We start from the raw sequence: 22921 nt of genomic DNA on the forward strand, positions 1-22921 counted from the left end.
GCATGGGCCAGGGAGTAAAAATCAATTGGTTGTACACAAGTGCAGTACATCAACGAGAGACACACAAGACATGGAAGGTGATCTTGATGCCGTCATTGAGGATGTTAAACTTTCCTGAGAGTACCTACTGAACGGTCATATCGTATTCTCATATTGTGATACCATTGCTCTTCCACCACCATGCCCAGTGAAAACCACGCCGACCGCTCAGGAAAGTGCAACCTATGTGAGAAAGACTATGCGGACTTGTTGGATCATATCAAGAAGAAGCACAAGGGTCACAAGTTCACCGCAGGTGAGATCTCCAACACTGAGGTAATCATCTGCACCTGTGGTCGAGTGGTGCTCAATCAAGCAGGACTTTGCAAGCACAAGACTCGGTTCCACTGTCCCGATTATTCACCCATCCATCGTCCCAAGCGGTCACCCAGCTCATCTCTAACACCGGCTCCCTCAATAGCATCTCTCCTCCGTCACTCATCTATCAGTTCTCCCTTGAGCTCACCTGGTCCATCCTCATCCCGTGCCAGACCACTGTCAAGTTCTCCCTTGACACCTCCTCCAGCATCCTCCTCTCTTATCCGACCTTCACCATTGTACTCCCCTTGACCTCACCCCTCAGCTCTCCATTGACCACACCACCTCTTCGAACTCCTTCAACACCAGCGACTCCATCAAGAGATGCGGCTCAATCCTTATCACCCAGCAGCTTGCCCAGCAGCTTGCCCGTCACTGGGTTACAGCTCAACTCCCCCTCTCCCATCCGTTCCTCCTCAAGGCTGATAGCTCCGGTGTCTTATGTCTATGAACCTTTTACAGATGATGATATGGAGGTGGATCAGCTGGAGGGGGGAGGAGGAGCCGGAAGAGATAGAAATGATAGCACTATCTGACAATGGTTCTTCCTGGTCAAACAATAGATCGGACTCTGAAGATGATGAGGACGAGACGGTGGGGCCAAGAATGGTATTATCCCCTTCCTCAATGTCGTCCACCCCCTATCATCCAGTCTCCCATTCAGTCTCCCGCACCTTTCCTTCCGTCACCACCACCACCTGCTCCTGATGGACTCCAAACCCCTTCACTCCAGCCCTTACTCTGTCTCCCCCTCGACCATCACCTCCTCCGTCCCAACCTCAGCTTTCTCCCCCTCGGCAATCACCACCTCTCTCACAGTCTCCTCCCCTCCGGTCCATCACTTCCGACACCGTCCCATCTGGTGGGTGGTCACCACCTCCTGCACCACCACCCGAACCACAGTTTGATATCAGAGATCTCCCGTTCATGGAAGGATTTCAGATGCTTCCCGATGTGGTGGAGGGCAGGATGGCTCAGCTGAGGAGGAAGCCTATGGATGTGGATAGATGGGAGCTGGTACTGTCACCCGAGGAGTACCTTTGCAGGTTTGAGAGTTCCCTGGCCGATGTCCAACTCATCAGCAGGGCTCCCACCAGGAAGCTCCACACCACCTACCACCGAGGTCCTGCCTTTGACCGATACCTCCTCCTGGCCGAAGCTACCCATCAGCTCTGGGTGGGAACTCAGTACAAGGATGGGTTCTTTGAAGAACTCAACAGGTATCAAGTGGCCCAGCCCGGTCGGATGGTTCACCAAGCTACCCTCGGCAATGTCCATGTCCCCACCTCCGTCTTTGTCCACTGTCTCATCTCGGCTGGTTGTGATGCCATCCGACTCAAAGCCTACGGTCAGAAGATGCCCATCCTGAATAGGTTCCTCACCACCGAGCCTGCCCAAGTGGATCACAAGTGGGCAGAGCACAACGAGTGGGACATAGGTACCAGCTTTGGGTCTGACTACATCTGGTTGTTCCACTCGGCCACCGGTGTCCACCATGGCGTCCGTCATTATCCCATGATGGTGCCAGGCTCGCTTGACTTTGGGACCGTCAACCTGCAAGCCATGGATGACAACCGTCGTCAGTTCTCTGTGAAGATCTACCCGAGGATCGTCCATGTGATCAAGTCATTCAACAGTCATCTCCAAGGGGGTATCCCCAAGACACTCCGGGGCATACGGTACCAGGTCAACTCGGCTTTGAGGATGATCCACAGTCTGACAAGCAAGGATGACAAGGGATTGGGTGGGTTCAGGATAGAGGTCACCGTCAGAGCACCCAGCCTGAAGGAGGCTACAAGGATAGTGGGTGCCACCCGATTCTTTGATCCTTCCTACTGGCTGGGCCGGGGTGATGGACCCCACTTCCGTCACCCGCTGGATGCCAAGCTGGTCAGCAGGGAGGCCTTCCTGCAGAATGCCCACTGGGTGTATGATCAGGCCGAGACCAACCGGATCTTCAGCGGTCGGGATGGTGACAAGCCAAGCAAAGCTCAGATTCAAGCTCTCACCGACATCCTCAATGGTCTGGGATGGAATGCAGGCTTCCGCAAACCCAGCAAGTCTATGTCCCAAACAGCCTGGTGGACCGGAACTCCAGAGGTGGATCCTACCTGCTTCCCTGCTCTCTCAGCCAAGTATCACTCTGATCAACAGATCAGCAGGGTCTATGATCTGGCTCGGAACTCCATGGCCAATGGTATGCTTCCCTGCAAGAAGGAACCCGATGGACATCGTCACCACTACCAGCGGAACAACCCTTCACCATTCAGGATCAGGTGTGCGGCTCCTGGTTGTAACCACAGGCTGGCTCGGGAGGGGATTCTGAGGTGGATAGCAGAGCTGGTCACCGCTGGGTTGATAGACGTCCCAGATTTGGAGCTGGAAGGGGACTGAGTAAGGTGAGTGTCGCATTCTGTTGCATCCCTCTCCACCACCTGGCGCACACTGTCGCCCATCCCTCCCCCTCCAGCGCACACTGTCGCAGCTCTCACCATAGACTGTCGCATCCTGTCGCAGGTGACCTCCCAGATGTGCAAGCTCTGCGATCCCCTGCGACACTGTGTTACAGACTGTACGGTGAACGCTGACTGTGAGATGATCGGGTGCTGACCGGTACAGCCCATGCTGAAATTTGATCCCGTCACCCACCCCACCAGTGTACCGAGTGGGTGAAAATTAATTTCCATGCATACATCTCAAGTCCTACGCATGTACAAGGATTTTATGCTGACAGAGTAGCTTTCCCTCTACCAGATGATATAGGTTTGGTTGCTTGAATGCATGCGTGGAGGTCATCGGGAGGCTACTGGGTCACCACCGGCTAAGGGGGTCAGGCTAAGGGGTCAGAGGTCCGAGTGAGTGAAAATAAATTCTCACTCATCACACATCACTCCCATGCATGTGAGACTATTTTATTCTGACTGACCGAGTCGCTCCCTACCAGGTAGCATACATTCTGTCCCACTCATACATACCTGGTCGACACTCTGGAGGATTTTCAGGCTGCCGGTCTAAGGGGTCAGATTTGATCCCGGGCTAAGGGGTCAGACCACCGAGTGAGTGGAAATAAATTCTCACTCATCACACATCACTCCCATGCATGGCAGACTATTTTATCCTGGCTGACCGAGTCTCTCTCTACCAGGTGATATCCATTTGGTTGCTTGAATGCGTCGATGGAGGTCAACGGGAGCAGACTTGGTCATTGACCCCTAAGGGGTCAAGTTAAGGGGTCGGACCACCGGGTGAGTGAAAATAAATTCTCATTCATCACACATCACTCCCATGCATATGGAACTATTTTATCCTGGCGCTGACCGAGTCCTTCTCTACCAGATGACATAACTCCTATCACATACATGCTTGCATGGTCGGTAATCTGACGGATTTTCATCCACCCAGATTTGATCCCGGGTTAAGGGGTCCGTCCAACCGGTCAAGGTGAAAATCTTTTTTCATCCATCCCACATCCCACCCAGCTCCATTTCGACTTCAGATTCGGGATCGGCGCCCTCGGCTCTGCCAGATAGGCCTCTCAGATGCATGCATGAAAATTTCACCCCGACGGTCCCCCCCCAGGTCCGGTCCGAGGTGCCCCCCCCCCCCCCCCTCCCGATAACGGGCGTGTAACCCCCCCCTAAGAACCACGAAGGTTACGATGCACTTGTTCCTCTGAGGTGTTAGCGTTCCACATCAAAAAGATACATGCGCAGCCTATGTCCAAGCTCCACTCGATAGCTATGTACACGCCAAAATTATTCATCGAACTTCTCGCACGACAGAAACAAGCTACAAACGCCTCAACAATGAGCTCCGTCCGACAGAATGCCATGCTACTCCTTCAACTCTACGTCCCCCTCTCGTGTGTTGGTCTGTTCGAGATGAGCCACTTGGAGCTTATCCTCGCCTGCCTCTTGAGCCGCAGTTGGAGCGAAAATCAAATCAATCGCTTCAAGTGACAATCCCTTGGTCTCCGGGAAGAAGAAGTAGATAGGCGGAAGGAACGCAGCGTTGATGACGGCGAAGATCTGAAGAGGGACAGGTGTGTGTGTGTGTGTTCAGCTGAGAACAATCACTAGGAGAATATATAAAGTCAACTTACGATATAGAATTTCCAACCGAGATTGGCGATACCGGAGGGAGTGAATTGCACAACGGCGTAGTTGGTGATCCAGCTACAAAGGCGGTATGATCAGTTTACCCGAGAACAGCTTGTACCATCGAACAGCCCACTCACTTGCAAGCAGTGGCGATACTAGCTCCTTTTTGTCTCATTCGCAGCGGTTGAATCTCAGCCGTGTAGCACCAGACATTTGCTGAGTGGAAGGGGAGACGATGTCAGCCGTTTCTTTCGTTCGTCCTTACAAAAAGCGCTCACCTTGGAATCCGATCGTGAATAGACCCATGAAAATGAACATGAAGGCTGTCGCGACTCCACCAGCGACTTTACTATTGGTCGTTTGAACTTTGTACACCAATCCAGTCTCGATGGCAAAGATCGCAGCCATACCCGCGATACATGCAAGGAAGAGCTTTCTTCGTCCAAGTGAGTCGATGAGGAACCATGGGATGAAGGATGCGGCGAAGAACCAGGTGAATACGGCACCGGCGAGTAAAGCGGGTTTGTCGGACACCAAAGCGAAGAAGTTGCCCCTGATGATGATGATGATGATCACAATGAGTCTTTACATCTTATCTCAAGTCACACTTTACTCACATGTAGAAGATCAACCCGTTGATACCGCCGATCTGTTGGAAGAATTGAATGGCGCACGCGATGATCAACCTTCGTCTTGATTTCAAGTCGTCTTCGTGAAGGAGATCAGACCATTTGCCGCTACCCAAGGACTGTTCGATCTCGACGGCTTGCTGAATCTCTCGATGTTGAGCGACGACGTCGGCATGATCAATCGGCTTGCCTTGAAGTCTTGCCAGGACCTCGAGACTCTCTTGTGACCGACCATGAGAAGCGAGCCATCTGGGGGACTCTGGCACAATGAAGACTAGAACGAGGATGGGGATGATGAAGATGGCCTGCATGGCTACGGGAATTCGCCAAGCCTTGGAGCCGTCGACGAAAGCGAAACCGTAACCAGTCCAGTAAGCGATCATGATTCCAAGATTGAGTAATGTCAGTTGAAAGCAGACAAATCGCCCTCGACTGGCTTTAGGCGAGACCTCGGATTGAAGAACGGGCATGGTGGAGTTGAGAAAACCCTGTTACAGTCTTGTCAATAAGGTTTTGTCGAGGAGAATGGTTCCCACTCACCATTCCTAAACCCGACACGACTCTGGCTCCTATCATTGCACCTGAGGAGCTGACACCTGCTTGGAAACCAGCTCCACCAAGCATTACAACTGCGCCGATCATGATGGACCGTTTCCGACCGAGCCGTTCTCCCACGAAAGCGGTCATGATCGAGCCAGCACAGCATCCGATCTCGTAAATCGCAACGATGGTACCGAGAAGAGACGAGGACGGGTGATGAAAAGTGGTCTGAAAGGGTGCTTCGTTGATGATGCCGCCTGTAGAGATGCCAGTCAGCGAAGGAAGTCGGGTGAGAGATGACGGCTGTGCTCACCCATGACCCCATTGTCGTACCCGATGAGCATAAACCCAAGCGCTGTGAGAAGCGTGACAACATAAAGTAATGTTCCGGCCATATTGTGACTGATATGTATTGAGTTGTTGATATCGATGGAGCTATTGGGACCCCAGTTGGCCCCCCTCTGGAGAAGGTATTTATATATATCCCAAGTTCCGTGCCCAGGGGAATGATGAAGCTAGATTACAGCGGTTAAAGTCGGTATCCTAGTATCTGACCATCCGGATGGAGGAGCCGAAGTGTCCAGAGTCAGCAGGGGTCTCTACTTGCAAGATCGATGCACAGTTGTTCGGTAAAACAATGAATTGCGAAGCATTCCGAAGAGGTATCATCATCGATTGCAGCGATTTGGTACGTTTCCTTTTTTCTATTGTTTTCCCGGCTTTTCCGGTCGCTTGGATCTCCCACCTGTTCAACGAAAAATATGTTCCATCACGTCAGCTGTCGATCGCCGCAGACGTAAAGCTAGGAACTGCTTTGCGGTTCAAACCAGATCTGTCCATGTGCAAAATGCCAGGCACAATGCGGAAGATCTCGCGGCCTCTCGAAGGAATCGAAGGAACCAAAATAGTGACCGTTGATCAAGCGGCTGTGAGCGGGACACAGTTTGCAATCGAGACTGCAACTCCACAATATATTCGCGGGACACTCGGAGCGTGTTCCGGACTAGTTTGTAGCGACTCAGACTTGTCTCTGCCCCATGATCAAGCTGCACCCGCACAACCTTTTCCCTAGCACAATCAATTGGGGAGGTCTCAAAGAGTTGCTTGTTGATGTGCTCATAGCCACATCGTTCGTCCAAATCATCATGTCGCATCAAAATGAAGACAACACTTCGTCCTGCTTTGTGAGTCCAGCAAGACGATACAGTTCTTACATGTCAGCTAACCAATTCCCAAGCAGATGGTCGATCCTTCTGAACACCTGCGCTTGCCTGTGCCATTCCACCGTGACGCCTTCTCCGATTCATTTGTTTCTCTCCTCCCATCCTATAAAGCCGATGCCTCATCGTCGTCGTCGTCCAGGACCTTTGTCGCGCATGATGCTAGCTTCTTGTCGCTTTTATCCTCCACCCCAAGTGTCCGATGCTTAGCGAAGGACGAATTTGGTAAAAGCTTCGCCCACGAGGCGGGAGTATGGGTCGAATCTCTAGATGAGGTCTGGTTTACGTCCAACTTGTTCCGTGACACTTCCCCCAAAGGAGATTTTGCCGATGTGCGTGTTGATATCAGCGCGATCAATGTCAAAACCGGCCAGGTGCGAGCGATCGATGTGCCCTCAGTCAGGGCGGGCAATGGCGCTTGTCCCTATGGAAGATACATTTTGTTTTGCGATCAAGGTGGGAGCGGCGCCGAGAACCCTTCACAACTCACCCTGGTCGATCCTGAAGACCCACGAAAAGGGGAGATCTTGATTAACAACTTCTACGGACGCCATTTCAATTCGCTGAACGACGTGATCGTTCTCCCCCCTCCTCCTCATGGTCATCATGCGAGATCTGCACAAAGTGTCGATGACAACACAGTGTTTCGAACAACACTACCTACAGGTTCCACTATCTGGTTCACCGATCCAACATATGGGCATGAGCAAACGTTCAAGCCGGCGCCTCAGCTACCTTCGCAAGTATACGCTCTAGACCCTCACACAGGTCGGATCAGAGTTGTGGCGGATGGGTTTGACCATCCAAACGGAATAGCTTTCAGTCCTGACGGCTCAACTTGCTATGTCACGGATACCAGTCATATCCACGGAACGGGTAGACTGGACCCTCATCTGCAAAGTACCATGTAAGTTACAAACTGCTTCGACACCGCTCGTGTCCCTGAGCTCATGCGTGGGAGTTAGATACGCGTTCGATGTCGTCTGGCTGGGAGATGAACGATCTGCTGGTGGACCCAGTCTGCAAAATCGGCGAGTATTCGCATTTGCCGACACGGGGGTACCCGATGGGAGTAAGTTCCTCTCGGCTCGTCTTGCCTTGCGGTCTACTGACAGAGGTTTTAGTCAAATGTGACGTTTTGGGGAATGTGTATGCAGGGTGCGGAGATGGCATCCATGTGTGGAGTGAGTAGATGAGCAAGCAGAGGTAGGCGTGGTCACCTGCTGACTCTTATCTATCTATAAAACAGATTCATATGGTACTCTCATCGGAAGAATGTGAGTTTACAGTGCTTCCGAGACCTCGATCTCACTGCTGAAGCGACCTTCTCCTACAGAGTACTGGGCGTCTCAGACGGTAAGACTGGTGCTGGTTGTGCCAACTTCTGCTTCATACCAGGGGGGAGATTAGTTTGTTTCTCGGAAGATCGGGTGTATTTAGTGGAAGGTTTAGCAGTAGAAGGAGCGTTGCTTTGATGGAAGTTGGCGATGATGTATGCACTGCTTCTTGATGGGAAAATTATATTTGAGTCGTCCCAATGTCAAAAGAATGGGTTAAACACTGCTGTTACCTTGCGAAATCGTATTGAGGGTACTTCATCTCACCGTGCAGACGGTCGGAAATCATACATCGCGTATATATATATATATACATGTATATTCCTATCCTCGACCAATGAATGGCATACCCAACGGCCTGGTCTCGCGTCAGCATTCTTTCTGTTGGACACTTGAGAGACTCAGACCCACAGAATCTCCAGCTTTTGCACATTTACACCCAGCGGCAGACCAGCCAGGTAGACCAACGTTCTCCCCACATTTTCAACATCCATCATCGGCTCGGGCTTGACACTTCCGTCTGCCTGTCTGCATCCTTTGGCCGCATGGCCGCCTAGTGATGTTTGTGCGTTTCCGATGTCTAATTGAGTACAGCATATGTTGTGCTTACGCCCGTCCAGAGAAGTTGACCGAGATAAGCCCAGGATCGCGTGTTTCGATACTGTATATGCTGCCGAGTCTGCGGAATTTGACGTCAAAAGGGCCTTGCCAAAAGGCTTCAGGTCACTCACTGGGACGTGGCGACATGGCTGAGATACTCCCATTGTTAACTATTCGACCACCCTGGGGCGTTTGCTCCTTCATAATCTTGATAGCCTCCTTGGTACACTATGTCGGTGATCGGTATTGCATCAGTAACGCCAGGACAAAAAGCAACGACTCACTATAACTGCAGCCATAACATTGATCTCCAGTACTTGGCGGAATGTGTTCATGTCGGCCTGTTCCAGAGGAACGGAATTGAGCAGATCCACTCCGGCGTTCTACAGTGCCGGTGTGTCAGGACGATTGTCACGCTGCGAGACGGCGTAAAGGCTCACATTGAACAGCAAATCCAATCTTCCAAATTTTGCTTTCACCAATTCAAACATCGCATGTACATCGTCTTCGGCACTGACATCCCCGACGACTAGCTCAGCGACTGTGCCGGCGCGGAGCTGTTTTGCGGTCTCTTGCAATTCGGCGATTTTCCGTCCTGATAGTACAAGGACTAGGGGCGATGTGAATGCTTGTGACAAGGATATGGCACAAGCTCGTCCAATGCCCCCTGAGGCTCCAGTGATCAGAATGACTCGCGCTGGCTGGGTCATACTCGAATCCGCGGTGTGTTGTCTGAGCTGTGCTTCGTGCGACAAGGTAGAATCTCATACTGCAGGCTTTCAACACAATTTCGCGATCCCAGTAACTCTGCCCACAGATCAAATCTGCAGGCCGGACCGGGACCCCGATCATGGTGATCAGCTGATCAACTCTTCAAAGATTGCTTGCATTGCGGCAGTGAGCGGTAACAGCAAAACGAGATCAAGTGATCGACAAGCCGTCTGCAGATTGCGTAATCTCCTCAAGGCTAAAGTCGGTAGTAGTTTTGCGTCCGCTTGTCAGAGCTGAATCATCGTCCTGTGCAAGCGACTTTTTCCGAAACTTCCCGTCAGTGAATGCACACACCAAGAGATTCTGTTCTTGTGTTTCCGCCGTGCATCGTGTGATCAGTACACCATGCTCCCAAAGCCTGATGAACTTGGCTTATCATCCAGGGCAGATAGGCGAAAAAACTTCATTCAGCAATCCCGTTGCATATCGTCAGGCATTTGATCCCAAGCTACCACCCACCCCGACCTCCCCCTTCTCCTCCCACAAGCCGCCCCACCGTTTCCTCAACGTATGAGCTGCCATTTTCGGTCTCCTGTCCCTCGTGAACACACCCTTCTTGTTTCCATCCACTCGAATGATACCAGGACCTGTGCTGAAATCCGCAAAGTTCCAAACATGCTCCCCTATTACCGCCTCGATCCTGTCAAACACGCGATGGTACATCTCAAGAAACTCCGACTGATACTCCTCTGACCATGGTTGAGCTGGATTCATGTGCAGCCCTGCCAAAGTATCGGCGCCATATTCGCAGATCACCAAAGGGCGTTTGAACTTTTCTTCCCAGCGTCGGAGTTCCTCTTCCAATTTCTTCTCCGCAAGCTCGAGATTACCGGTCTCCGAGTACCACCCATAATAACGATTTATACCGATCACGTCGAAGAGGTCGGCGATTTCATCGGAATCGGGAAGTGCCATGCCCATGTTGGTGAATGTCACGGGTCGATGGGGATCAAGCTGCTTGGTGAGTTGGACGAGTGGCTGGAAGTATTCCCTCGCACCTTTTTCTTGAGACCCAGGCTCGTTGGTGATACACCACATGACGACGGATGGGTGGTTGTAATCTCGATCGATCAGCTCTCTGATAGCCTGTTTGTGGGCTTCTTGCGTTGTCGAATCACAAAACTCCCTTGAGAATGTAACCCTGTCATCTTTGCCGAAGATTCCACCTCCTAGATGCAGGTTCAGACCCACAGCAGCGACTTCATTGATGACGATCCACCCATGTCGATCAGCGTAATCGTAGATTTCCTCGGCGTAGGGATAGTGGGAGGTACGAAAGGAATTAGCGCCTGTCCATCGCATGAGTTCAAAGTCGTAAACCATCCAAGCGTTGTCATGACCTTTCCCAATCACCGTCAAGTCTTCATGACGGCCATAACCTTTAAAGTAGAAGGGTTGATGATTGATAAGGAATTGAGTGCCAGAAACCCTCACGGAGCGAATACCGACACTGAGGTTGTACTCGTCAACGACTGTATTGGCGGAGGTGACCTTGATGAACAAACGGTAAAGGTATGGATGACCTGGCCACCAGAGCTTGGGATTGGAGACTGTCATTTCCCCCGAGCAGGACTTCGAAGCCGCGACAATCTTGCCATCTCTGTCTACCAACTTCACCAAGACCGTTCCATCACCTCCATCCACCTTCAAATCAAACTTGACCGTACCTGAACCTCCCTTCTCCTCAACATCGGTCACTATTTTCACATCCCCGACCCGAACACCTGCAGGAACGGTGTATAGTCTAACACTCCTAGCCAGACCAGCATAGTTGAAGAAATCGTGTCTGATGACCTGAACAGTACGACCCAGCTCGTTCTCCTTGAGCTCTCCGGGTGGTATTGAATGTCTGGTCAGGATGTTATTCACTCCTATGGTAATTCTAACTTCCTCTCCAGCTTGAACTCCGGCTTCGGTGAGATCAGCCTCGAAAGGGGTATATCCCCCGACATGTCTGACCACAAGCGTATCGTTGACATAGACTTCACCTTCATGGGTTGCCGAATCGAGACGAATGAAAACCCTTTGACCTTTCCAAGATTTAGGGATCCGGACCAAGCGTTGATACCATACCTTCCCGACGTGCTCGCGCAGGGCATGGTTGGGGAATATATCGTTGTACGAAGCGGGAACAGGACATTCGAGATTACCAGGTAAGGTGGATTCCCATGGCGAGGAGGAGGTGTCGGTGTCAAGGGCGAATGACCAGAGGCCGTTGAGGGATTTTACCTCTCGCGTGGAGGTTTCGACGACTTTTAGCATCTGGGCGGTGTGTGAGCGGGGGTGGAACGGGCGAGCGCTGTCAGTGAATTTAATGAGATTTGTTTCGAAAGCAGTAGGGGAATGTGGACTTTGAGCAAGATCTGGGTATGTGACCTAGTTGTTGACAGCGCATTATGAAACGAGATGAGATTGACGCAAGTTCATACTGGACATCTGCTGTGGTAGCAAAGTTGACAAAGGCTCAGCTGATCCTGGTGGAACCGGTCACCATACCGGCCCGGTCTCGCCGTTGCATGAGCAGGTGACATGTATTCTTACCGTGCATCTAGGCGTTGCTTCGTGGGGAATAGTCGTATTGAGGGCGATAGGTTGCTCTCCGTTCCCGGGGATGCATGTGACACGCTCGAGTTGTCTCAACAAGGAGATACTCGATGAAGACACTCTTCAGAAAGACATGGTTTCTCGCGAATCCCGTCAAATGCATTCACCCCTTGATATACAACAGTAGTAGAACAACAAATAGCACCGTTATCACCAACATGACTGGGTTATCTGGTATCTCCCCGGCATGTTCTATAATAGTCTTCCCTATCTTCTCCTTGACTTCTTCCGTTGTATGCTCGATCTCTGTTTCATGCTTTATCTCGACGTGCTCTCTTGACACGCCAAAGTCGTCGGGATGCCCTTTGACCCATTCAGTGATAGCTTGGACCAGCTGTTGGTGATGCTCCTTCTGGCCCTTGATGACGGCGGGAGTGATAGTCCCCTTGAGCAGAGATGATGAGGACCAGTCGACCTGAGTGGTGCAGTGGATTCTGGTGGCTTGTTTGTGGTGTAGTATGTCGTGGGTTAAGCAGGTTCTTGTGCGTATGATGAAGCTGTGAGAGGTGTCAGAGCGGTGTTTTGCTTAAGACGAATTACTCACCATTTGCCCGACGGTATATCCGGTGTCTGTGTCTCTGATACGATCTCATACGACGTCTCGGGGTCAGCTATGACGATGGTCTCTGAGCCATTGCAGTTGGAGCTCTTTGGGCCGAGGGTGTTGTTCTGACAATATCATATAAAAAGTCAGCAAGGGCTCAGGCTGAGACGGTGCTCTAACAATCGAGGGATAGAGTCGACACTCACCATGTGCATAACATAGTTCAGCGTCCTTGATCTCTCTCCTGTCTCTGCATCTTCCTCCCATTCCGATATCTTCAGGTCTGATAACGACATGTCAGTGAAATCGCAAGGTTGAAAATAAACACGACTCACCCGTCAACTTCTTCTCATTCGTGTAAAAGTTTGTAGTGAACGACTCATTGTGATATAGTAGATTATACGCCTGCTCCAGCTGTAGAGGGATCTTCACGTTCAGTGCTAGCTCCTTGTATTGTTCTCCAGATCCCGTAGTCCGCTTCAACTGATCTGCTGTGTTCTCCTGATTCTCAATCACCTCCTCCTCCTCCTCCTCAACCTCTTCGCCGTTCTCCGTGGCCTCTGTCTTCTTAAATTCCTCATATCGCTCAGGCGCTCTCTCCTTCCAACAATCCATGAGAGCGTCATAGAGCGAGTCCCGATTCCACAAACTTCCATATCCGTAGTGCTGCTCCACCTGATTGCCCTCGTCGTCCACTTCCATCACCCGTACATACACGGCGTTCTGTATCCATTTGGCGGTGGTGCCCTTTCTGATGCTAACAACATCCGACAAAGCGTGCACTTTCATGGTGATTATCCCAATGATATTCGAGCGGAAGCAGAGGTGATACCGTGTGAGACAGAGCCGACCGTGTATGAGGATGGACGATTGAAGATCTGCTGCTTGGGTAGCGAGGATAGTCATGTAGTCGTCGGGGAGGGTGAGTGGGTCGGAGGGGGAAGAGGGGTCCTGGAACGATAACAAAGGTTCCAAGTCCATCCTCTTGGTGAATTTCTTCTCGAACTCGGTCTGCCGCTGAGCCAGGTTACTGTCGCTGGCTTTCTTGCTGACGGTGGAGATGGTGGAAATGGACGAGGAGGAGATGGCGGAACGTAGGGAGGGTTTGCTGGTGGTGGAAGCGACTACGAGGGCGGTCAGTCAGGCGTATGGTTGGACTGCACTCACTGCTTCCCACAGATGGTCCTCTGCTCCTCCCAGGTTGTTTCTGAGCAGCATCTGGACTCAGGTTGGTGTTGACAGAAGTCGTCGACGCGTTCGTATTGCTGTCTTCCTCAATCCTGCTACTCATGTTGACTGATTGTTGATCTAGTTATGACCGCGATGGAGCGAGTGATGAGCTGCTATGAGGAGGATGCGATGTATAAATTCAGAGACCTAGATTCATAGGTTTGTAGAATAAGACTTGTCGAAGATGCGTGGGTCTATGGACAAGTGATTTCTTTCGTTGGAATCAATGAACTGCCGAGTTATGTCATTGCTGCTGAGACTGTTCCAATGTCGAGGGCTTATATCACATGGACTGGAGGATAGATGTTACGTGAATGATAATTATGATGAACATGATACAGCCGTATGCATGAGCAGATCGATAATCAATGACGATGGCATCGTCAGGAGTGTTCGGTTTGCAACTTGGAAATGTTGCGTCATGGAGCTTTTACACTTGTACGTAAATGTCACATGAGTGATATCATATCCCTCACTATACTACTCATATACATTCATCAACAGACATCAGATACAACAAAGACAACAAAGCACCGTCACAGCTTCGCAGCTCTAGGTCGGCTCGCGTGCAATGACCCATCACCCTGCTCTTCCAAGAAGATCTGCGCCGCGTTCTCCGCAATGAGCAGGACAACACTCGTGGTATTGCTACCGATGTTGGAGGGGCAGATGGATAAATCTGGACGGGGTATTGGTCAGTGATTGCTGAGGACTGCTGAGATGATCATCAAGTACAGATGGACTCACCCGCGACCTTCAAGCTCTGCACTCCATGAACATTCAACCTAGCATCGACAACGCCCTTCGCTTCCCGCTTTCTCATAGCGCAGGTCCCGATCGAGTGGTAAGCCGTCGCGACGTTCTCCCGGACATACTGCTCGATTGCTTTGTCATCCTCAGCGGAATAAGGGATCGTGTCCTCCTCGATTGGCTTGTCTGTTCTGTTGGGATCATCCGATGTTCTCAACCTTGCAGCGGACTTGGGATCGAATCGAGGGTGCGATTCAGGTTCTTCACCTTCGTAGAAGGGTAGTCGACGACAGAACTCTCGTTGTCTAGTTGGTGACATCAGCAACAGCATCACTATCAGCCCGACTAGATATGCTCACTTCTTGTAGTACCACACATGCACCGGTAGATCTTCCGGTCTAGTCAAGAACCCAGAGACAGCTCGAGGGGTAGCGAACGGATCACTACTTCTGATATGGACCGATCCTCTGGATGCGGGGTCTACAACGGGTTCAGCTAAGAACCCGACGTATAACTTGACCCACTCACAGTTATGGAAACCACCGATGCAAAAGTATTTCCCTTCAGGCGGTGGTCGATAGGAATAGAAGTAGGGGAGGATTACTGTAGCAGTGACCGTCAGTAGATCGAACATAGATAATTTCATATGCGCCCACCATTCGAGTAAAGCGGCTTGTCAGGCTTGTCCGCACCGATCCGCTTCCAGTACCTCTCAAACGCTGGTCCCATCGATGTGACCTCCTCCTGAGTCGGTCTTATCTTCATGCCAAAGTCAAACCCATTACTCGCTGCGATTCCCTTCCCCGTCCGGTCATACTCCTCGTCTATAGGCCCTTTCACGCTCTTCTCACCCCGGGCATATTGGTCAAAAGGCTCATAGTATCCTTCAGTCGCTCGGTACATGGGGCATATGAGCTGGTCAAGTGTATGTGAGTTTCAGCTTCAACAGTGATGCTCCCGCCGAACTCACCTGGTGATCGTCCAGATCATGCCCCACTCCCGGCAGATCCACCTTGACTTTTACGCCCGCAGCTCTCAAAACATCCGGGTTCCCAATGCCACTTCTCTCCAATACGGCCGGCGAGCCCAACGCACCACAGGTCAGGATCACCGTTCTATGAGCTTTGACAATCTTGGTATACTTCTCGCGGGTGCCGAACGAAGCTGAAGGTTGGTTGTTCCCGATGACTTGTACTCCGATAGCTCTTGTGCCTTCAAACACCACTTTATCTATTGTCACCCCAGTTACAACGGTAAGGTTTCTAGTCCGACAAGGATGAAGGTACGCGTCTGCTACGTTGGATCGTTTGCCATCGGAGGTGATGAGTTTGGGCTGTGTCGCAAGTCAGAGTGATGGTAAGATGAATATCAGAGATGGGACAGCTCACTTGTCGACCGACTGGAAGTTGTGTTCATTGTCAGTATGTTGTACCCATGATGCATGAAATAACGGTCGAATCGAGCGGTTCAACTCACAGCCATGACCCGTTCTATACGTCGTGACGTTCTCACACTCCTCAGCCTCACGTAATACCAGTCTACAGGCTTTTGCGTATGCTTCGCCATAGGATACAGTGTGACTATGATACTATGTCATCATTCGTTGCTCTTCAAGTATCTTTACGCGAATACTCACCCTCCGCTTGATACATGAAAGACACCTTGATCACTGTGAGGCGAGCTTCCAGGTCGCTCTGGACTGAGGAACTTGATGGACTGCAATGAAAGTGTCAGCGCATGAAGGGTCGCCAATCAGTGACTCACTTTACGTATCAACGGTCCGAGATCTCTATAACTCCATCCAGGTTGTTGCCAGTCATCGAAGTCAGAAGCTGCCGGGGTATTGTACATCTACATCATGCAGGACAGTCAGATCCGAACTGTATCATACGCATCAATCACTCACAAGCGTGTTGATGCTTGTCCCGCCTCTGTACACTTCACGATCAGCCGAGGCCCTCACCTAGACTACCCATCACTCACCCCAAGATATTGCCAACAGGTATTCTTGGCTGACGTCCTCCAAGTTCCTTCTCCGGTTCGCAGTCGATCCATTTCACTGCGACACGATGTTATCATGCTGTCTCCTCGAAAAAGTGTTGGACATAAACGCGACTCACGATACGGGTTCTGTTGGAAAAGCCAGAAAAGACTATCAAGGGGGCCTATGGTGTGATTCAGCCCATGTTCTTTGGGCTACTCGCCCACTCACGGTTCAACCGCTTCGCCTCCCTGTTATCTGGCCCTTGCTCGAGCACAAGTATCGATAGATCAGGTCGAGCCTCGGCTAAACGCGTTGCTATGACACACCCTGCCCCTCCACCTATACAAGCAAAAGTCAACTCGGCTTATCTTTCAACGGCTGATGTACTCACCTCCGCATATGATCACATCTGCTTCGTCGGGACAGATATTTGCACTGCTCATACTGATCTACTTGGGGGAGATATGCTACTGTAGAGAGATCAACCATCGCAATAAGCTTAGCTATATATGTCTATACATATCTCACCTCAGTCACTTGATGTGACCAGTCTCGGCACAAGTATACTCCGGTCGATCAATGCGCCGATCATTCCCATCCCCAACTTCTTCAAGGTCACGTACGTCCAGAATGAGGCTATCGTATGTTTAGTCATTGCGTGCGTAAGGTGCCAATTCCGTCCGATGAAGCAGAGATCACTTCTATCACTCGCAAGATCGGATCTCCAACTGCTCCTCGCTTGACTCAGACCCAATACATGTTTCTTCATACATAAGCAGCTACAATCTGCTCGTTACGAATACTCAAGCTTTGAGCACCACGATTGGTTCCCCTTGCTCTTCCTCCTCCGCAAGCTTCAGGTAGAGATCCGCGTGAGCATCACCGTTCAAGCCGGTATAGCAAGGCTTCCCCTCCGGAGTCCTCTGATCGCAGTAGTAAAACCTACAAGGATGTATCAGTGAGAGTTCTACCAACCACACAACTCACTTGGCAGGTCGAAGTGCCTCGGCTTTGGCAGCAGCTTGAATCCAGTGCGCCGAAGCAGACTTCCCGACACCCTGGGTGGCGAAGAACGGATTGACCAGAGTGTTGAACGCATTGCCAGTAAGGATAAAGGTGACCTTGTTGTTCTTCGCGTATGCGATCGAAGCGGCGCAATACGGTGTCATCGTATTGACATTGAACGATTTCACAAACTCATCCATGTTGGCGTTGAGAGGGTTGGTCGGGGTAGGCACGAGTGAACCGGCTGGGCATGTACCAATCAGCGGACGCTCCATCAAGAACTAACCCCACGACTCACCATTATAAATCACCACATCGGGTGCTTTGCCCCATTGAGTCTCCACCTTGTCAAAGATTGGTTTGACAGAGCTGGGATCGTTCAGATCCGCCGTGACATGAATAAAGTCGTCCGAGGTGTAGGTTCGTGGGGTTCGAGCGACTGTCGCCACTTTGTAACCAGCATGGTGGAACTTGGTAGCGGTAGGCTGTCCGATTCGAGGCCCAAGGCCGAAGATGAGTGCGATTTTAGACATGTTGTAAGTGGTGTAGCAGACGAGACATTGATTGCAGAGGTGTGTCGATAATAAGCCGCAGCCTGACCTCCTTATATACCCGTCCAACCGCACGGTGGTGACCCTCGGTCTTTCAGGTATCAACCTGTTGACCTGCGGGCTTACTAAAGCATACGTGATGAGTGACAGTACTAGAGAACGGGGGATCTGACCGATTGCTGATTAAGATCTCGATTGCTTGATAAGCGTATTGATAAGATCAGCATAGAGCGACCGGCGGTCAAGACTGTGTTGATTGCGGTCTCACCCGAGATCGATATGATCTGGGCTGCGAAATGCTATACAATGGGTCGGATGAAACTCGTCAGCATTGCGATCACATGAAGACCACACCAATTCATCGACTAGTGTTGATTCTTGACCTGCATGGATGGGAAAGATGGTTCATCAACATGGAATGTATCTCATTAACTACGATAACTACAGAGTGTAGTCTTTCTGACATCCTGGCTAGCTGCATGTATCATCTCAGACCTCATTCCGTCAAAACGCGATATAAAGAATACATGGAAAAGCACTACCAATTGATCACTCTGCCCCTCTTATTACGCTTGAAAGAGCACCAACGGATCTCTCTGCTCTGGGTCCGCCGCGAGCTTCATTATAACATTCGCATGTGCTTCACCGCTGATGCCGCCACCGGCTGGTCCACCTTGCTGATTACGTTCATCGAGGTAGTAAAATCTGCGCGAGAACAGCTTGGTCAGAAACAGCTGGATGGGTCCCGAATGAACCGAACTCACCTGGCAGGTCTAAGAGCTTCACTCTTCGCTGCAGCCTGAACCCAATGCGCAGTGGCCGCTTTACCTACACCCGCAGTCGCAAGAGGAAGCATGATCATGCTATTGAGGGCGTTGCCGGTGTAGAAGAAGGCTACTTGATGGTCTCGCTGGTACACTAAGGCCGCGGCGGCGTAGGCTGATGTGGTGTTGACATTGAAGACGTTGATGAACTCGTATATCGGAGCGGACAGTGGATTTTCCCCAGTATAGCACATCGCAGCGGCTGCGATTGGAATCGGAGTAAGCTTCAGGACCTTCACAGTGATACACACACACACACCATTATACAGGACGAGGCTTGGAGAGCCCCATTTTTGCTGCACTTGATCGAAGACAGGCTCGACGGTTGAGGGATCTTGAAAATCCGCTGTCAGATGTATAGTACCCTCCTCTGATGCTATTCGAGGTGTTCGAGACACAGTAGCGACTTTGTAACCAGCTGAAAGCAGCCTATCAGCGGTAGGCTGTCCGATGTGGGGACCAAGCCCGAGGATAAGTGCGATCTTTGACATGTTTAAGAGAATCAACCTTTGTGTTTGGTCGTGTGAGAGTCTGTTGGAGACAGAAATGCGACCGTCGTTGTGATTATATAGTGTACATCACTGACAAAGTACGCTACAACGCTCGTCACCGATTACAAGTCGCAACACCCATTGATAAGATAGATGCCCGACGGCTTGATGAGTAAGGTCGATCACATCGCCGTATCAATGATTGATAAGCAACTAGGTCGTTCAAGCCCGACGGACAGTATGCGGTGTACGCGAATGCCATCGTGAGGAGAAGTAGCCATTCGTGCATGCTGCATAGACGAGGAAAGAAAAAAATCAAGAGATACCTCACTATGGTAGGTTGCGTATCAAACAGGGCTCCCGCCGACCCACACTGCCCTCCCAAAATTGGCACATGATCAACCCGAGTTTTCGGTGCCGTTTGAAGCTCGCCTCACGTTTGCCGCCTCATTTTCGTCAAGCCAGAGATTGTCTTCAATTCTGACATCGTCGCCGTCAAATTCGGACGGGACGTAGGTAGATAGATCTACGGGAAAGACCTCCATGCAGAACGAATTCGTAGCTGAGAGCTTGTGATACGAATGAATCCCGAAAGCGTTGCTGATGGGATCTTTCGTTTGTTGGAACTTGAATCCTTCTTCTTCGAGTCGTTCTCTCTCCTGTTGTGTCAGCTTTGCGTAAGGCCTGTCGGGGTCCTTCACATTATCCATCTCATTAAACGTGGTGCTCTCAGGAAGGTACTTGAGCGACAGATTGGACGAGACCCCTTTGCCCTCTTTCCTAAGGCAGGACGCCCCGACACCCTTTTGATCACCTAAACGCCTCCTCGACTGACCTTCGTCTAAATCATACCAGGTGATTGAATTCTGCCAGGAAGTGAGGTATGCATATCATTCACTGGATTCAGGAATCCATGAGTAAGGCTGGCAGTCAGCTTTGAAAGTGATACTTTTAAGGTTGCTAAACGCATCGCCCGTGATAAGTTGTTCCCTGATATCCTTTGGAAGATCTTGAAAGCTAAACACACTCCTGTTATTGTAGGTCACGCTCACTTGGCGATCATCGAATCGATCTCCTACTGGAGAGCGCAAGACCCCTCGAATTAGTAGATCGGGGGAGATGACCTCAAAGCAACTGTCTAAGGCGCATTGAGTGAGGTTTCCATGAGACCCTTTCGATTTCATCTCCGCATGTAGTGTCTCCATGGTCTCCCTCATTATGGTCATATCGAAAAGCTCGGAGGGCCGATGATCTCGAAGGAGATTGGTAGCAGAAGAATCAGAGTCATCCGCTAGTAGTATGACGTGCGGCTTTGACACGTATACCCTTCGTTCCGGGGATCGAGAGGGTTGTAAGTGACGAAGGCTAACGTATTGATCATCAGATATCTTATGAGGTTGTGTCAGTGGAGCCGGTGTCGCGCAACTAGTAAGGATCTTGGCCCGATAGCGGAAGTACTCATTGGCAGTCGATCTTGATGTGGCCGAATGACGCTCAACCTTCTCCCCATTCGTCGTCGTGGGGTCGGTCAGTCGGTTGAGCTTCTTCTGCCATCCCGATAAAATCTCACTTTCAGTACCCGCTCCGAAATCATGGCAAGCTGAGGTACTTGTATTCATACCAAAGCCGGCTTCTTTAATTAGTTTGAGGTCATTGTCTAATTGCTCCTGACAGCTCCGAGTGGCAACATATTCCTCTACCCATCGAGACGCTCTGTTCTCATCCGAGTCTTCCCGATTAAGGCGAGAGATAATACGGATTGCATTACGTCGAGGTGACATTGTAGGCTTGATGATGATGTGAATCTATGATTGGCCAACAGCGTAGTGTGGTTGGGTCGTCGAAATACAGAATAAATCTACGAGAGAGACCGAATACGACAAGATTCCGCCCCTTTATACGGAATGAGACAAACCTGACACCATATCGCCCTGACCTAAGTGAGACAAAAAGGCAACTGGTAGAAGGCATCTCCTGAAGGCAAAGCACACCAAGGATCTCACATTTAGGAGTGCTGAAAGACGTACAAGAGTTACCGTCCTTTGACAGAGATCCCTTGTAGGCTCCTCCCTGTATGTAAGGATGGAAGATGTCTGAAGAGGCCATGCCCGGTCATACGTCATCATCGAATCAAGGGTAACCAGATTCGACTTTGACCTCATCGATCGAGCGGAGACTTAGAGGGTAGCGATATCAGCCGTCACACCGGGATGAGATCCTGTAATGGTGGCACGTGATAGCTATTGCATTTCCTCAATCACCTCTGTAGCGAAGGCATCACCCTTGTTAGTCGTCGCGATTCAAGATGCATAGATCTTGTGGGGATTCAGAAACGGAGTGGCAGATGATATCTCGCATAGTTTCGCTGATTCGCTTATTGCAAACGCTGATAGCATACATGATCCACAGTTTCCATGCTGTCTTACCACGAGCCGGATCCGTCCCGCTCAGGAAACACTCCTCTGATCAGTTAGATTACATATCAGGGATCTATCATTACATGGAAGTATCAAATCCTTGAGTGACTCGTATTTGCAGTTCTCTTTTACGCCTTGAAGACCACAATTGGCTCCCCTTGCTCTTTCTGCTCCGCCAACTTCAGGAACAGGTCGGCATGTGCTTCCCCATTCACCGCATTACCTGCTGGTGCACCCGCCTGATTACGTTGGTCGATATAGTAGAATCTGCGAGGGAGGTCAGCATAATGCCACTGGACAAACTCTCCCCACTCACCTGGCAGGTCTGAGCTGCTCGCTCTTGGCTGCAGCCTCGATCCAGTGTGCGCTTGCGGTCTTCCCCACACCCAGGGTGACCAAAGTGGGCATGACCGTCGTGTTGAGAGCATTACCGGTGTAGAAGAATGCCACTTGATTGTTGCGCTTGTATGACGCAGACGCTGCCGCATAGGCGGAGATGGTGTTTGCGCTGAGAGTTTTCGTAAACTCGTTGATAGGAGCAGATAGCGGATTGCCACCGGTTGGATACATGCCGTAGGCTGAAGGGACTTCAGCTTTATGTACATATATCATCAATTCATTGGCTCACCGTTATACACGACCACACTAGGTGCTCCCCATCGTTGTTGCACCTGATCAAATATAGGCTCGATGGTTGAAGGGTCCTGCAAGTCGGCCGTCAGGTGGACGAGATCGTCGTCGGAAGTGGTTTGAGGTGTTCGAGATACGGTAGCGACTTTGTACCCTGCTGAGAGGAACTTTTTGGCGCTCGCTTGACCGATTCGCGCGCCTGAGCCGAAGATTACCGCGATTTTGGACATTTTGCTATTCGTGATCAGTGGGGGATAAATGACAGAGGTCTTTGAGATGAGTTCGAAAGAGAGTCTTTGTGTTGTCTGTTGGACAGTCTGACGATGTACATTTTTTC

At 50.7% G+C, this 22921-nt stretch overlaps 10 protein-coding genes across 10 annotated transcripts; 1 reads left to right on the top strand and 9 right to left on the bottom strand.

Annotated features, from left to right (window-relative positions):
• Positions 1 to 4190: 4190 nt before the first annotated feature.
• I302_104663 (uncharacterized protein) lies at positions 4191 to 6021 on the bottom strand (the record flags this gene model as incomplete). The annotated part of the gene is made up of 7 exons (XM_019195836.1): positions 4191 to 4385; positions 4460 to 4532; positions 4595 to 4673; positions 4736 to 5010; positions 5075 to 5574; positions 5627 to 5883; positions 5940 to 6021. 7 exons carry the CDS (start codon positions 6019 to 6021, stop codon positions 4191 to 4193), a joined length of 1461 nt encoding a protein of 486 aa, XP_019042659.1.
• An 845-nt stretch (positions 6022 to 6866) lies between these two features.
• Positions 6867 to 8321, top strand: I302_104664 (uncharacterized protein; the record flags this gene model as incomplete). Its single annotated transcript, XM_019195835.1, has 5 exons — positions 6867 to 7753; positions 7812 to 7918; positions 7971 to 8030; positions 8096 to 8123; positions 8183 to 8321. The coding sequence occupies 5 exons, from the start codon at positions 6867 to 6869 to the stop codon at positions 8319 to 8321; spliced, it is 1221 nt and encodes a 406-aa protein (XP_019042658.1).
• A 186-nt stretch (positions 8322 to 8507) lies between these two features.
• On the bottom strand, positions 8508 to 9493 carry I302_104665 (uncharacterized protein; the record flags this gene model as incomplete). The annotated part of the gene is made up of 6 exons (XM_065869926.1): positions 8508 to 8541; positions 8595 to 8736; positions 8794 to 8862; positions 8915 to 9011; positions 9068 to 9166; positions 9224 to 9493. The coding sequence occupies 6 exons, from the start codon at positions 9491 to 9493 to the stop codon at positions 8508 to 8510; spliced, it is 711 nt and encodes a 236-aa protein (XP_065725998.1).
• A 490-nt stretch (positions 9494 to 9983) lies between these two features.
• I302_104666 (uncharacterized protein) lies at positions 9984 to 11816 on the bottom strand (the record flags this gene model as incomplete). Its single annotated transcript, XM_019195833.1, has 1 exon — positions 9984 to 11816. The coding sequence occupies one exon, from the start codon at positions 11814 to 11816 to the stop codon at positions 9984 to 9986; it is 1833 nt and encodes a 610-aa protein (XP_019042656.1).
• Positions 11817 to 12261: 445 nt separating this feature from the next.
• Positions 12262 to 13993, bottom strand: I302_104667 (uncharacterized protein; the record flags this gene model as incomplete). Its single annotated transcript, XM_019195832.1, has 5 exons — positions 12262 to 12655; positions 12703 to 12827; positions 12909 to 12985; positions 13038 to 13826; positions 13870 to 13993. The coding sequence occupies 5 exons, from the start codon at positions 13991 to 13993 to the stop codon at positions 12262 to 12264; spliced, it is 1509 nt and encodes a 502-aa protein (XP_019042655.1).
• Positions 13994 to 14468: 475 nt separating this feature from the next.
• Positions 14469 to 17109, bottom strand: I302_104668 (uncharacterized protein; the record flags this gene model as incomplete). The annotated part of the gene is made up of 15 exons (XM_065869927.1): positions 14469 to 14611; positions 14680 to 14987; positions 15042 to 15162; positions 15211 to 15285; positions 15339 to 15597; positions 15653 to 16015; positions 16071 to 16081; positions 16159 to 16262; positions 16319 to 16398; positions 16447 to 16533; positions 16589 to 16613; positions 16666 to 16741; positions 16803 to 16847; positions 16895 to 17005; positions 17058 to 17109. The coding sequence occupies 15 exons, from the start codon at positions 17107 to 17109 to the stop codon at positions 14469 to 14471; spliced, it is 1860 nt and encodes a 619-aa protein (XP_065725999.1).
• Positions 17110 to 17469: 360 nt separating this feature from the next.
• Positions 17470 to 18204, bottom strand: I302_104669 (uncharacterized protein; the record flags this gene model as incomplete). The annotated part of the gene is made up of 3 exons (XM_019195830.1): positions 17470 to 17608; positions 17654 to 17915; positions 17970 to 18204. 3 exons carry the CDS (start codon positions 18202 to 18204, stop codon positions 17470 to 17472), a joined length of 636 nt encoding a protein of 211 aa, XP_019042653.1.
• A 584-nt stretch (positions 18205 to 18788) lies between these two features.
• I302_104670 (uncharacterized protein) lies at positions 18789 to 19537 on the bottom strand (the record flags this gene model as incomplete). The annotated part of the gene is made up of 3 exons (XM_019195829.1): positions 18789 to 18927; positions 18987 to 19248; positions 19306 to 19537. The coding sequence occupies 3 exons, from the start codon at positions 19535 to 19537 to the stop codon at positions 18789 to 18791; spliced, it is 633 nt and encodes a 210-aa protein (XP_019042652.1).
• A 398-nt stretch (positions 19538 to 19935) lies between these two features.
• Positions 19936 to 21318, bottom strand: I302_104671 (uncharacterized protein; the record flags this gene model as incomplete). The annotated part of the gene is made up of 2 exons (XM_019195828.1): positions 19936 to 20403; positions 20590 to 21318. 2 exons carry the CDS (start codon positions 21316 to 21318, stop codon positions 19936 to 19938), a joined length of 1197 nt encoding a protein of 398 aa, XP_019042651.1.
• Positions 21319 to 22082: 764 nt separating this feature from the next.
• Positions 22083 to 22814, bottom strand: I302_104672 (uncharacterized protein; the record flags this gene model as incomplete). Its single annotated transcript, XM_065869928.1, has 3 exons — positions 22083 to 22221; positions 22271 to 22532; positions 22583 to 22814. The coding sequence occupies 3 exons, from the start codon at positions 22812 to 22814 to the stop codon at positions 22083 to 22085; spliced, it is 633 nt and encodes a 210-aa protein (XP_065726000.1).
• Positions 22815 to 22921: the final 107 nt, after the last annotated feature.

This window comes from Kwoniella bestiolae, chromosome 3 (genome assembly GCF_000512585.2).
Source record: "Kwoniella bestiolae CBS 10118 chromosome 3, complete sequence".
Taxonomy (NCBI): domain Eukaryota; kingdom Fungi; phylum Basidiomycota; class Tremellomycetes; order Tremellales; family Cryptococcaceae; genus Kwoniella; species Kwoniella bestiolae.